Source organism: Neltuma alba, unplaced genomic scaffold, assembly GCF_004799145.2.
Source record: "Neltuma alba isolate B1F8T4 unplaced genomic scaffold, ASM479914v2 tig00012092_pilon, whole genome shotgun sequence".
Lineage (NCBI taxonomy): Eukaryota > Viridiplantae > Streptophyta > Magnoliopsida > Fabales > Fabaceae > Neltuma > Neltuma alba.
The window spans coordinates 3857-18945 of NW_021636649.1; the positions used below are offsets into that span (position 1 = coordinate 3857).

Consider the following 15089-nt stretch of genomic DNA (forward strand, 5'->3'; position numbering starts at 1 on the left):
AAACATTGTCTAATAGAGGAATGCATACTATACAGTGCTGTAATTTGTACTGTCAAATTCTAAATACAAGTTATTTTTAATTAATTCATGCCTACAAATAAAAACAGTTAATTAAAACATTACATTTATCGCATAGCTCCGCGGCAAGCCTAGAGTCAAGGTCTCGGCCTAAAAGGCTTGCATTGATGAGCTCAGAGCCCGTACTACGAGTGAAAATGAAAAGCTTCAGGGAACTGATGGACCAAGATGATCCATTAGAAGCTTTGGGCCTAAACCCCCTATTTTTCTCCCAAAAAACATGTTCCGAGACCAAAGTGCAGGAAAATTAACCAATGGCAACTAAAAAAGTGCTTCACAACACGTAGCACCGAAAAAAAAAAAGTACTTGGAACACTCCGAAAGTATTTTTAAAAATTATTTTTTCATAAATCAAGACAGATTTTTTACATATTTATTTTGTATGCTGTAAAATTAATTTTTAAAATTATGGTTTGATTTTTACTTAGACACTCCCTGTGTCAAATAATGAGGGTTTTTTTTTTTTGGGCCAATGTTAAGGCTTATGATTCAGTCTAATAAACTAAAGGTTCAACTCCGACATGCTATAGGGTGTTTTAGTGTCGCTTACTTTAAATAATTTTGACATTATGCTCCTGCAAGATAAAAATGTGAAACTTGGCAAAAAGAAAGTAAAAGACGAGGTAGGCGTCCAACTTTGGGAGAACATTGCGAGCATAAAATCAATTGATGTTAATTAGCAAAAATTTTATTATGAGATATTTGAACGCCAAATATTTGCAACGGAATGCGAAGCTATCATGTGTTGAATTGTTTCCCAATTTGGAGATATTATAAAGTTACTAAATTATTTTGAAAATTTTATATATATCTTTTTTTCTCCAAATTAATTTGCCCTGTTTAAAAATTGATATATAATCTACTGATACATATAAGTATTTTAAAAAGATCATATAAGATAAGTTATAATTAGATAATTTAGTAACTTTTTAATTTTTTTAATTAATCAACTGAGTTTTATATTAAAAACCAAAACTAATATTTAGCAAGCACTTTCTCACGACATGAGTACAATCACTGGTTAGGCCAGCGGCATTCTCAAGCTGTGCAGAAAAAAATACTCCTCCAATTTCAAATATAAGATTTGTTTATAGTGCAGATGTAGTATTAATCTAAGGCTCTTATAAACTATCAGGACACCTCCTCCGACTCCAAAATATTTTGTATCCTTTTGGACCTTGGTTACTAGCATTTAAAAATGTACTACCTCTCTAAATTCTCTGGTCCTAAATATAGAACTCTTTTTATATAGTGTAAATTATACTATAAAAATGTCTTATTTTAGGACTGGAAGAATATAAAATCTTAGTTGACTTTTATTTGATCATAAACATAAGATCCCAATCCACTTTGTCTCTCATATTTATTTATTTATAAGAAAGTCCCTATAATAATGATAGTTATAGCCACTGCTGTCAAACTCGTGAGTTGATTCTTTGAGTTTAACGTTTTTACATTTTCAGTTAACAGAATCACGTCGATCCGCTCTTAAACTCGTGATAACTGTAAATTCGGTCAAACTTATGAGTTTATTTACCGAGTTTATTGTTTTTACGTTTTTAGCCTACAGAATTGTGTCAACTCGCTCTCAAATTCGCGTTAAATTTTTGGATTTGATTATGTTTAGTAAGTTTATATATGAATTTTATAGAGATTTCTTTATTGAATATAATAATTATGAATATTGATGAATATATTTTAATTATTTAAATGAAATTGTTCTCATTCTTTAAATATTAATTATTTTATTATATACTTTTAATACTAGTTTATTAATAAAAGTAAACTCTTACGAGTTTACGATTCGAGTTTATATCATTATCACGGGTTTGTTTAAACTCACGAGTTTGATAACTTTGGTCATAGCTAATATATTTAATTAGCAATGATGTTTTAAGAAAAGACAACACATATTTATTACAAATAATTAACTTAATTATTTTTCTTAATCTACTCAAATTAATCAATTAATTGTTATATTAAAAACTGGGAGTAGTATTAATCTAAACATCCCCTCCTTTATTGAGAATCTCTCGGTCACAAAATCATTGAAGCCAAGCCAAAGTTTTTCAAATCAAACTTATCAGTCTTCCATACAAACAAATCAACCATATTCAATTAAAAATATTCAAATATTGTTTTTGATTGAAATCTGAATATATTAAATTAAACAGAAAGCATTATTGTAAATAGGATTTTAATTAGAGGCTTAAATAAAAAAATTAATAATTATTTTGAATTTGATATATTGAATTGATCGGAAGTATTATTATTAAATAGGATTTTATTTCACATTTATAATTAAATGTTACTATTAAATACTAATATTTGAAAAACAGGCGCGTTTTATATGTGATTGAAGAACTTGACATAATAAATACAAAAAACTTGATATAATATTGTTTAATTTTAAATTTAAACAAATATACTAATCCATAAGGTTAGAAATTTCTAGTTGCTAAAACAGCCTGCCAAGCATAGTCTCTGAGGCCGAAAGCAGGCCTCCCAAGATATCTATCATTCCGTCGGGCTTATAACCAGCCTGGGTTAAAAAATCTACGCAAGACATGCTACGGGGTGGGTTTCGGGTTGGTACTTGGCTCCTAATCGTTGTGTAACTCTGCTAAATTACAAACAATTAAGGCACATAAAGATCAATTTCGATATGATGATTGAAGGTCAGGATGCACCTTTAATTTGCTTAGTTTTCCTCACACTCATTTTACAAATGAAATGAATGTAAATTTAAATTCACAAAACATCAATCAATCCAACCAAAAAAATTTAAATTGGTTATTTGTAATAAATGAGTTTTTTAAAAAGTACCCTCGTTAATTATATACATTAAAATGAAATCTTTTTAATTTCAATTACCATGAGAACTAATATGGGAAAAATGGATAAATGTAGGAGATACTCCTCCGATCCTTAATATAAGATCTACTTAACTAATTTGATTAGATTAAAAAAGTTAGATAAGTTGGTTAATTATAAGAAATGTAACACGTCTTTCCTAAAACACTATAATCATCTTTCTTAATATTCTATCTTCCTCATCTACTTAATTATGACTGAGGGAGTATCCATAAGGATAATTTAGAGAGAATCGATAAATGTGAGAAATTGATCTTATATTTAGAATCAAACTAACTCAACACTAAGTCTTATATTAAGGACCAGAAGAATAGTAAATAATATTTTATATCTAGGCTTAAATTGAATGTCTAAAAACTTTTATAGTTAAGACCGGACAATTTTTTTTTTTTGTTTGTTGCGACGAGACAATTTGCTTCCATGGATTGCCGACCAGGCGTCATCAGCACGGTTTCACGAGCATAGCTACATTTTAAGCTTCAACGTTCAGATTATGTTTTTTCTAAAATGAACGGTTCAAAACGACCGAGATTATCGTAGATTCATCACAGCCGTTATCCAACTGAAGCACTGACCTGTAATTCACTTGAAGAGAGTTTATGTATTTAAACTTGTATTCTTTTTTGTAACTAAAAAAAAAAAACCATATATATTCTCTCTTTTCTTATTTACAAAAATGAAAGAAAGAAAAAGAAAAACTCATTTTCCTCGCCACAGCCTGCTTCGGTCTTTCGTCAACCTGAGGGCATCTAGCAGATCCCTGTTTCCCGTTACCTCGCTCTCTTGCTGTGCTGCGTGAGCTGGAAGTCCTGCCGAGTGCAAAGGAGCTCCTTTCTGACATCGGACCAGCTATTCTGATCGCATCCAAGAAAGCTAAGGTGATCGCATCCTAAATGTGAATTTTCTCCTTCGTTGAATGTCTCGCAATTGTATGATGATTTCGTAATACTAGTCGGAGGCAAAAAAGTAACTTAATCGATTTGTTCTTGCTCTTAGATCTTTTAACTAAGGACTACGGCTCCGATCAGAAGTTAACTGTTTCTACCTCCAGTGGCGCCGGAGTGGTAAGGCCTCTGAAATTTTAATAGCTTCCCATTTTTATTTTGATTTTACCAATCAGTTGGTTTATTTCCTTGTTGCTATTTCTCCGTTGAAAGCGTATTCCGTTTCTCAGATATTCTCCTATTTTCTATGAACAAGTTTGGGTCGTTTCTTTTTGTAGTTTTTTTTAATGATTATAGAGAGGCCTAAATTCGATCCTTATGGATATATGTCAATTCATTTTATGGTCAACATCCATCGTACCTATGATTCATTCAATAATTGCCGTTCTGCACTTGCGTGAACATTCGGTTATTATCTCTCAGTTCAGGTAAAAATATTGAAAAGATAACTGGTCTGTGTCCAGTATTGCTTTGCTGTTTGAATGCATAATGAAGTTGCCTCCAGAATCCGGACCATTTTCCCCCATTCTATATGTTAACAAAGTATGACCTTCTTACATGAGAATCCTAGGCGTAAGTGGATTCCTATACCTAAAAAGAGGAATGGAGTGTCTAGTGGGTATGTGCCGGGCTAAGATTTCTGTATTATATTAGTAAATTTTTACGATGTTAATTCCATTTGTTTCTCATCTTGTATTGGAATAAACTTATTATCCCTATCTGCCTTCTTTGGATATGTTTGTATGGGTCTGATTTGTGTTTTCTTCCTTTCGTTTATCCATTCAGGCCCTTACTTCGACGGCTGTGAAGAAAGGAGGACTCTCCACAGGGGATTTAGCAACACAGTACAAGCATAAGAACAGTACCATTGATGTCAAAGTTGACACCGAATCACATGTGGGTTGCTTTGTTCGTTACGTTGTTACAGTGGATATTCTGCTGTGGTAAATCATTTCATTTTCTTTTGGCAGATCTCTACGACGCTTACGTTCACTGACATTGTGCCATCCACAAAAGCCATCGCTTCATTTAAGCTGCCGATTATAATTCTGGCAAGGTATAGAAGTCTGTATCTACTGGCTGGGAAATTTGCCCTCACGTTTATTCTGAAAATATGTTCACCTTGGCTTTGGCAGTTGGAGGTTCAATACTTTCATGACCATGCTACTGTAACAACAGTCATTGCATTCAAACAATCACCTATTATTGATGTTTCTGCCACCATTGGTACTCCAGCCATTGCGTTTGGCGCTGAAGCAAGCCATGATGCCGCATCTGGTGGTTTTAACAAATACACAGCTGGTATTGGTGTGACCAGAGCCGATTCATATGCTTCAATAATTCTGTAAGTTTTTGGCATTTGGCACCATGACAATTGTTCCATATCTTTAGTAATTTGCAATCATATTGAGAGACGTCTAAATTGTTGCAGTGGCGACAAGGGAGACAGTATCAAAGCATCTTATGTACATTATCTAGACCAATCTAAGAAAAGTGCCGCTGTAGGAGAAATCATTAGAAAGTTTTCCACAAATGAGAACACTTTTACGGTTGGAGGGTCATTTGCTGTCGATCATCTGACACAGATCAAAGCAAGGCTCAACAATCATGGGACGCTTGGGGCTCTCCTCCAGCATGAGGTCATACCAAAGTCAGTGTTAACCATTTCTGGAGAGGTTGACACAAAGGCCTTAGATAGAAATCCCAAGCTTGGGTTGGCAATTTCTTTAAAACCTTGAAGGGTTTCTACTTCTGAAATATTGGAATTTAGAACTTAATTCAATTTTTTTTGGGTGGCCCGAAATGGTAGGGCAAAATAAGTGGTTTCAAAGACTTCTTGGTTCGTGACTGAATTAAATATTCAGGTATCCTGGAATCAGCTACAGCCTCTTCTCTTTCCCCTCATTCTTAATTTTCAGCATTACTCCTTCCTTGCATTTTTGTAGTCTTTTGTGAGATGTGGTAGTCCACCAGCACGGAGTTTCAAGCATCATGTGCATTTATTGAATTCTAATATGATGGTTTTTTTTCCCTTTCCTTTGGTCTTGTTGGGATCTTAACAAATAGCAAAATCAAGGTCTTGTTATTCTGTCGCGTGTCGCAGAAGGGATGGAAACAAGAATGGACTGGATGTTATACCAAGCAAAAAGAGGATTGTTGCCAGATGGGAATAGGCTGCAAATACAAATAATTAGTGAAAGTTGAAACATGCGGTTTTAATGTCAACAAGGCAAATTCATTGGTGAATCTATAATGAATTTTAATCCAGTTTTGACAATCAACCCTCGGGTTATACAAATCCTTGTCATTCAAACCCCGGGGGGGGGGGGTGAGGATTCGTAGTTCAATTACGTGTGGGGTTTTGTCTTTGTTAAGCGGACGTTCGTATATTGTTTCCTCCCTCTTCTTAATGTTTTTCCTTCTTCCGTCCTCGTTCATCCAGAGAGAAATGGAGATAATTCGATGGACATAAGAATAGTACTCGTATTTAGAGTTGGAGAAATCTTACTGTTCTTGTCAAGTGACATCATCATTAACATTAGCGAATAGCGACATAGATGTAACCGTAGATAATTAGACAATAATCTTATAGTGTTACTATACCCTGAACATTTTTGGTAGGTATAAGCCATTAAAGTCGCATAAGGAATACTGAACCTTATTGGGGAAAAAATTATACCATGTTTGAAAAATAAATTGGTTCATTTCAACGTAAGGGTTCCAGTTAAATGACAGTCGAATGAGCATGATGCGCGGGACCCATCTTTAGGTGGATTGGCAATGCAGGCCAGCACGCAATTTACCGGTTAGGTTATAACGGGTTCAACTCATACAATGCTGACTGGGAAAAAAAAAAAAAAAAACCATTTCCAGATGTGTTAATTTTCAGCTAATTGTAATCCATCTTGATGGTGGCCCACAAAAAATAAATATCGCAAAATTCTTATTTTTCCTTAAAATACTTTAATAAAAACACCAAATAAATAACATGAACATTTTTTAATTTTTAAATGAGATATTACGCATAATAATATGATTATAATATTTAATTAAATTTAACAAATCAAAAATAATAAATGCAGAATAGCAAATGGGCCACAAGGGCTCATTTTCAGACAGGTCCTCGGGCTAACCCGTTTTGGGTAGCGAGCCAGAAGAGCTCAGCTGAACAAGTTGGTTTTTTTTTTTTTAACCAGTGAGGTTGGTTTTTAACAAATCCATAACTTGCTCTGCCCTATTAGCCATGTGCTTTCTTATATCCGCCAGTTATTACGGCACCGTAAGGTGATAATTGTACGGAAGAAAAATAATTTGTCCGTTTCTCTTCCCATTTGGCGATTTACCCTCGCAAATGGCAATGACGGGCGATGACTCGCATACACACAACAACTCACTCCCCCTTTACTACACCCCCTCCTTGCAATATTTCCTTTCAAAGACACACACAAACATGCATACACACACACACACACACACGTGCCGCAGAATTTTCTAAGCCTCAAGCACCAGAAATTTGTTTCCCAAATGCTGGAAGTATCCAATGCTTTTTAATTCCTTTCCGTAGGAACATTACGTTTTAGCCTTTGTTGAGCAGCCGTACCTGATTAATTCTCTACTCAATCCTACCAACAACTAAAACAACTGCTACACAAAAGAAGCAGATCCTCTTCTACATCCCTTCCTTCCAAGTCCCCAAATAAGGTTTAATCAAAAGGTTTGAATAATGAAAATCCACACCACCACATGACAACGGCAAGAACCATGATTTCACAAGATCGAAGTTGGCTTGTAATCAGTCCTAGTAATATGCTACTACAGTATAAGTGATGCAATTACTCAACTACGACGACTCTTTCAACACTCCAGCTACGATTACGGCATTATATTCTTTAATGAATCAAGTACGGGAAGACAACAACGTTACACGATGGATTCAATCACAACGGTTCAGTCTACCTATGAAACGCATCCCAACAATGACAAAATGATCATGAAATTGACACCTACTAAGTGAATCGCAAGCTAGTAACACTCAGACACCAAACTAGAGGAAAACCTTGTTCAACATGCAAAACAACCCAGTATAGATCACAGTTGACCAACTCGAATATCACTGGCATTGCGCTAGATTATACAAACAGATACCAGATAGGTTTAAGATACATTAAATGGAGCAACAGGTCAAGGAAGGAAATTAATTACTCAATATAGCATTGGACTATTGAATCAACGAAGACTCTTCGCACACTAGAACGTAACATCCTATGGCTCGAATTGAATAAGACCAATTATTATGCCTCAACACAATCACATGCGAACTCAAATGCAGTGACAATGAGTCAAATGGATAATCAGGTACACAACATTTTTTGGAATAACATCAAAACATTTCTTTAAGCAAGAAAAAACTCAAGTGCTCCAAATACTCAAATTGTTCATGATGAAAATCACAAGGCCCGCATGACATATTATCCAGTTTTCACTTAGTAAGAAGCGCAAAAGAACCTAATACATAAAATAGAAAAACAGATCTAAAAATAAGTTTTCACCGACTAGTCAACATTTTGCATAATGTCCTCCGCAGTAAACTTGGTGCCCTTGACCTTGTCGGCGGCTGCACGTCCCTTGGCCTTGCGATCAAGCAAGGACTTGCGGTCCTTATCCAACCTCAGCTTCGTGATGACAACTTTCGAAGGGGAAATACCAACATTCACAGTCGAACCATTTACCTTCTCACGAGTAATCCGCTCGATGTGAATAACCCATTTGCGACGGTAGACCTGAACCACCTTTCCCTCACGACCTTTGTAGGTGCCGCGAACAACTTGAACCTCATCGTCCTTGCGAACAGGCATGGACCGCACGTTGTATTTGGAGCGGAGGTCATTCGAGAGAGGCGCACTCATCAGAATACGGCGCACGCTGGACGGCGCCGTGAAGTGCGCCTTGCGGTTCTTGCGACGAGAGCTGGAGACCCGAGGATTGTACTTCATTTTCGCTCTTGGTGAAGGTCTCTACCTGCGGCTTCCTTCTGGCTCCTGCTAGGCTCCCCAGGACAATCTTTTTAGGGTTTGTGGATTTATATGTTGGTGGCGCAAGTGAGGTTAGGGCTAACTTCGTGTATTTGCTTTCTGGGTTTAGATCGGGTTTTGTTATAACCAAGCAAAGCCCAATTATTGGAAACCCATCTTGGGCCACTAGGCTTTTTGATCAAAACTGGGCCACAAGTTTACACACAGTCCTTTAGTCCAGAAATAAATATAATTCTTTTCACGATTTTTGTTTTTATAATTTATCCTGTATCTGATGATAGATGAATTTGGATTTTAATCAAGTCCTCCAATTTTTTACGTGAGGCTCGAGTTCAATAAAAAAATTAATTCATAAATTCTTATAATTTTATTTATTTTTTATTAGGTTTTTTTATTGGTCATCACAATTTTTTCAACTATAACTATTAGTTTATTAATTTGCAGGAGGTTCTTGTATCCCACCTCCTCCCTCACAGGGGGCCTTGAGTCCGCAAAAGAGAGTAAAAATAGATGATACTACTATTTCATTTCTTATGAGATTTAATGGGTTGTTTGATTTTTGTTTTCAAAACAATTTTTTATTTTTTAAAATAAAAAACTTGTTTGATAATTTGTTTTTAGTTGATTATTTTAAAAAACATAAAAAAACATATTTTAAAAATTAAAAAATGTAAACAATTTTTACATATTTTTCTTGAAAAAATCGTAAAAAATCACTGAAATATAAAAATTACACATAAAGACTCGTTCATAAAAATTATTGTTAAAACTCATATTATTATTGTCATGGATTTTAATTTGTAATTTTTTTATTTCGACTGTTTTTTTTAGTTTTTGTGCTTTTTATTTTTTTACTTCAAAAAATCTTCTTTTTTTTTTATTTATTATTCATCATCTATTATCATCAGCGACATTTGTTAAGTGTGAGTTTTTTTATGAATTTTTCTTTTAAATGATTTTTTAAAGTTATTATCCAAACAAATTTTTTATTTTTTGTTTTCAAAACTTATCTAATAAACAATTTTATGAAACTGTTTTGAGAATAAAAAAACAAACAGGCTTTAAATTTTTGTTTTTTTTTTTGGGAGGACAAAGGTTCTTTTTGTATATTTTAAATTTTATATTGATGATTTTATTAAAATAAACCAATAATTGTGTTAAGAAAAAAGAAAAATGGAGATCGGAATGAAAACGAAATTGCAATCTCAGCCGCCGAACAAGCACGGCGGTGACAGACGAATCCGGGGTCATTTCTGAGGCGGTTGTTAGAGCCCAGCCCTGAAGAAATATCGAACTGCCTCTCTCTGAAGGTCACATACACAATAGAAACCGGATTCGCTAGATTTATATTTGCTCATTTTTCCGCAAACAGCGAAGCAACTCCACCAGAGCTGTGAAATAAACCCTATCCTTCTAAAGCCATCCTGCAAGCGGCACGATGGGGAAGAAGCAGCACAGCAAGGACCGGATGTTTATCACTAAAACAGAGTGGGCAACGGAATGGGGAGGAGCCAAATCCAAAGAAAATCGTACCCCGTTCAAACGACTTCCTTTCTATTGCTGCGCGTACGTGCTATCTCTATTTGCATTCCGATTTTTAAAATTGGCTGTCTCTCACTGATGTTATCATTGAATTTGAGATTTATAATATGTGCCTTTTTTGTGTGGGTTTAGGCTTACATTTACGCCGTTCGAGTATCCGGTGTGCACAGCTGACGGGAGCGTTTTTGATGTTATGTGGGTATCTGTGCTTTCCGTCGCGTCACAATTTTGAGTTTTCCCACTCGATTTATGTTGAAGTACTATTTGATTTTTTTTATCCAATTAGCTGTGGTTTTGCAATTTTGCTGCAGGAATATAACCCCGTATGTTATCAAGTATGGAAAGCATCCCGTCACGGGAGCTCCGCTTAAGCAGGACGACCTCATTCCATTAACTTTCCACAAGAATTCTGATGGTAATTACTGATTAGCATTACACTAATTTAAACTTCAATCCGCTTTGCTTCTCCTCTAACAAGCATTCATCCCATGGCATGTTTTTGAGTGGTTTATCTGGAACATCTGAGATATGTTGTTGGTGACTATATCAGAAATCTTGGTGATTATTTGCATGGTTGGATAGCTTAGATTTTGAGTTCATATGTTGTTTTTTTATAAGTTAATAACATCTACGGGATATTGGTCTAGTAAATAGAGCGTATTGAAAGCTTTAAACTGTTGAAACCTATAATGAGACTGAAAGAACAAAATATTCGCATGTAGTTTTGAATTGTGTTAAGAGTTTCCCACTCTGAAGAACTGTGCCATTGTTATTTGTATATGTTATGAGATTTTTATCTCCACCCTGGCCCTGGGTTCTTTTTTTGGGGGGGGGGGGGTTGGGGTGGGGTGGGTTGGTGTGGCTTTCCTGAAATTGCTTCCTCTAACCTTTCTCCTTCATGTTGCAGGGGAATATCAGTGCCCTGTGCTAAACAAAGTTTTCACTGAATTCACGCATATCGTAGCTGTAAAGACCACAGGAAACGTTTTCTGCTATGAGGTTTGTATTATTCAGGATTAGTAGTGTTAACTATACCAGTCTTTCATTTGTCTCTATGGTGTGTAAAAATAAAATGTCAATTCTTGAAAACAGGCCATCAAAGAATTAAACATCAAGACAAAAAACTGGAAGGAGCTCCTGACTGATGAGCCATTCACTAAGGATGACCTCATAACTATTCAGGCAAGTGTCACCTTTGAGCGAAAATGGTTTCTCTATTTTCGTTGGGTTGGCATTGATATCATGCTGATATTTATATGTATACTCTGTGCAGAATCCCAACGCACTTGACAGCAAGGTTCTTCTGGATTTTGATCACGTTAAAAATAGTTTGAAAGTTGATGATGAAGGTAGGCAATGTCTTGCAGCTCCATCTTTTGTCAACTGTCCTTCTATTTATTTATTTACTTTTTATGTTGATGATCTTGTTGATTCTATTCTTGCTTGTATCAGCTATGATATCTTTGGTCTTTTTTTTCTCAGAACTTAACAGAATGGGTTCAGATCCAACCTATAATATAAATGTGTCTGGAGATATTAAACAAATGCTGCAGGAGCTTGGAACTGAGAGGGCAAAGGAAACTGCGATGCATGGGGGAGGTGGGAGCAAGGCACGAAATGAAAGGGCTGCTGCTCTTACTGCCATATTAGCCGCAAGATCACGTTTGAAGGAGGATTCCAAGTCAAATGGTGATGCTAAGGCTGCTCAGGGATTTAGTATAGTAGATGCTGCTTCTGCTTCAGTGCATGGAAGAAGCGCAGCTGCTGCTAAAGCCTCATCAAGTGATAAAACTGCTGCTAGAATAGCTGCGCACTTGGCTGGTGAGAGGGCTCCAATAAATGGGAAGCTGGTGAGTTTCACAGATTTGAACTTCTTGGATTAGTATAATATGTAATTGGAGCCTTTGTGCATTAAGTGATTGATTTGAATTTTTTTTCATGAAATATGAAGAGTTCCAATGACCACTTTTCTTTCTTTCCTTTTATTTTAATGCTTTCTTCATCCATGTCAATTAAATTCCATATCAGTGTTTTCGGGTACGCTATACCTGGGTTGTTCACATGGATGCATTCAATAACTTCAAAATTTTGATGAAAGTTCTCCATTTCAGGTAAAAAGCCAATTCACCACTGGTGCTGCTTCACGATCCTTTACTTCGACATCTTTTGATCCAGTTACGAAAAATGAATATGAATATGTAAAAGTGGAGAAAAATCCAAAGAAGAAAGGATATGTACAATTGCATACAACTCATGGTGATTTGAACATTGAGCTGCATTGTGATATAGCACCCAGGACATGTGAGAACTTTATCACACTTTGTGAGCGTGGATATTATAATGGGGTTGCGTTTCATAGGAATATACGGTATAGTGACCTATTTCTTTATGAACTTAATCCTTGTTCTCTCTTTCTAGCTAATCATGATTCTCATTTGTAGATCCTAATGCATATCTAATGCAGGAATTTTATGATACAAGGCGGTGATCCTACTGGGACTGGAAGAGGAGGTGAATCAATATGGGGGAAACCATTTAAAGATGAAGTTAACTCCAAATTACTTCATTCTGGGAGGGGCGTTGTTAGCATGGCAAATAGTGGTCCGCACACCAATGGCTCCCAGTTTTTCATCCTGTACAAATCTGCAAATCACTTAAACTATAAACACACCGTTTTTGGTGGAGTGGTTGGTGGCTTGACAACATTGGCAGTAATGGAGAAGGTTCCTGTTGATGACAATGACCGACCTCTGGTAAGTCAAGTTTTATATGCATTTTCACTGTTGTTTTGGTGTCATTAGACTTATCCTTCTTCTTCTTCTTGTTTGATTTCTCTCAACCGCGTCAAGTTTCAAATTGAGCAATGAAAAATATACCATCACTCAAACACAATGTGGTTCTGCTTTATGAGAAGAAGATTCTTCTGCTGCTATACAAATTTTCTTCTTTTGGTCGTATTCATAAAAATTTTGTTTTGCGTATTGCATGTCATGTGTAACTTGAGTGATTGCAGAAGTTTATGCTACCATTTGCAAGGTTGGGATTTAGGATATTGTGCACTTTTTTAATGTCTCCTTGTTGCTGATTTGAAGAGTTCATATATTTATTCATGCTGAGACTATTGGTAGCTTAGAAAAAAATTCTGTTATTTTACTATACCACGTCTTACAATTTGTTATGTTCTATTTATCTTTTGCCTTGCAGGAGGAAATCAAGATAACAAGTGTCACAGTTTTTGTTAATCCCTACACAGAACCAGATGAGGAAGACCAGGAGAAGGCTGATGAGAAGAATGTGCAGGATGAAGATAATGTTTGTTTCATACTCTCTATTGCATTTCTTACTGGTTATCTTACTCCTGCAAATTTTTATTGATTATTTTGCTCCACTCCTTTGGTTTACATTTCAGGATAAGGTTGGGTCGTGGTATAGTAATCCTGGTGCCGGAACATCTGAATCTGGAGGCGTGGGTGGTGGTGTTGGCAAGTACTTGAAAGCTAGGAATGCTCAAAATTCTGCTACTGTTGACAATAACACATCAGTTGTAGGAAAGAAAAGAAAAGTGGGAGTTTCCAGTAGTGAATTTAAAGACTTCTCAGCATGGTGAAATTCCCAATCTTGTACCACTACGAGATGTTAAAAATTATTGTAGGTTTCTTGTGGCATTTACTTGAGGGGGAAAATTCACAGAACAGTGGGAGCATTTTTGCACTCCGCGTGTTCTGATAGGATGTGTACAACAAGTTTATTTAGTGAGAGTATATTGGTTGCAACTTGCAAAAACAGTGCCGAGTATCTTCTTTCCTCTCAACTAGAAATGACTACGTTTCAATCATGTTCCGGCTGCCATGTCAGAATTATATAACGTGCTTCTGGGAATAATTTGTTTGTCCTGACAGACAGTAATATAATTTTAATGGCGCATCGAGAGCTTCTTCAACAGCCGCCTGATCTTCACTTTCTGAGGCGTTCCCATTTGGCTATGCCAGAGGAGAAGTTCCCTCATCTATGTTTGCTGAATTGTCTGACGCGAATGCTGGATTCAGCAAAAGTTGTCTCTGGTTACGAGCTTCCTAAACGGATTTAATTTATTTGCGTTTGGTTGAATGCTTCTCTCCTTTTCTATCCGACTTTGTTTTTTGTTTGCGGCAATTGAAAAAGAAAATCTGAGGCCAAAGAGAGAACCCATTGGAAAACTCATGCAAGAGTTTTTTGACATCTAGGATCTAGAGTGATGGTATAGCCTGATTGAACCAGTCGTGAATTTCCTTTATGACCTGATTGAACAAAATAAGAATTCCATGCAGATCAAAACTTGGCTTAAAATTTGGGAGCAAGTTTGACTGGTGGGGTTAATGAAATCTGGACGATCAATTCAGGAATCCGTCAGGTAAAATTGGGGAGAAAAAATATGGATATAGATCATTTAAATATGAATATTGAACTGGCAATAGTGGAATTCGTCATGGGAGTGAGGGATAGGGAGTTGAGGAGCTAGGAGTATGAGCTTATATGGTAGCTTCTTTTTTTTTTTTTTTGAGTTGAGCTCTCCCGGTATCCTAGGCCAATGCTATTTTTTAGGCTTTTTAACGGGCCAAGACTAATCTGAAGTGGCACT

At 35.9% G+C, this 15089-nt stretch overlaps 2 protein-coding genes and 1 pseudogene across 2 annotated transcripts; 2 read left to right on the forward strand and 1 right to left on the reverse strand.

Annotated features, from left to right (window-relative positions):
• The first annotated feature begins 3904 nt into the window (after positions 1–3904).
• On the forward strand, positions 3905–5934 carry LOC114722388 (mitochondrial outer membrane protein porin 2-like; annotated as a pseudogene).
• A 2242-nt stretch (positions 5935–8176) lies between these two features.
• On the reverse strand, positions 8177–8956 carry LOC114722387 (60S ribosomal protein L26-1). The gene has a single exon (XM_028908418.1). It carries the CDS (start codon positions 8888–8890, stop codon positions 8450–8452), a length of 441 nt encoding a protein of 146 aa, XP_028764251.1. The 5' UTR covers positions 8891–8956; the 3' UTR covers positions 8177–8449.
• Positions 8957–10159: 1203 nt separating this feature from the next.
• On the forward strand, positions 10160–14320 carry LOC114722386 (peptidyl-prolyl cis-trans isomerase CYP65). The gene is made up of 11 exons (XM_028908417.1): positions 10160–10495; positions 10604–10666; positions 10783–10886; positions 11379–11470; positions 11564–11653; positions 11745–11820; positions 11954–12321; positions 12583–12839; positions 12936–13224; positions 13676–13783; positions 13881–14320. Exons 1-11 carry the CDS (start codon positions 10368–10370, stop codon positions 14076–14078), a joined length of 1773 nt encoding a protein of 590 aa, XP_028764250.1. The 5' UTR covers positions 10160–10367; the 3' UTR covers positions 14079–14320.
• The last annotated feature ends 769 nt before the right edge of the window (positions 14321–15089 follow it).

Coding starts and splice junctions, on each gene's coding strand:
- LOC114722387 (XM_028908418.1), bottom strand. CDS start 8,890: ATGAAGTACAATCCTCGGGTCTCCAGCTCTCGTCGCAAGAACCGCAAG.
- LOC114722386 (XM_028908417.1), top strand. CDS start 10,368: ATGGGGAAGAAGCAGCACAGCAAGGACCGGATGTTTATCACTAAAACA. Junction 10,667..10,782: donor GGGAGCGTTTTTGATGTTAT/GTGGGTATCTGT, acceptor ATTTTGCTGCAG/GAATATAACCCCGTATGTTA. Junction 12,840..12,935: donor GCGTTTCATAGGAATATACG/GTATAGTGACCT, acceptor TATCTAATGCAG/GAATTTTATGATACAAGGCG.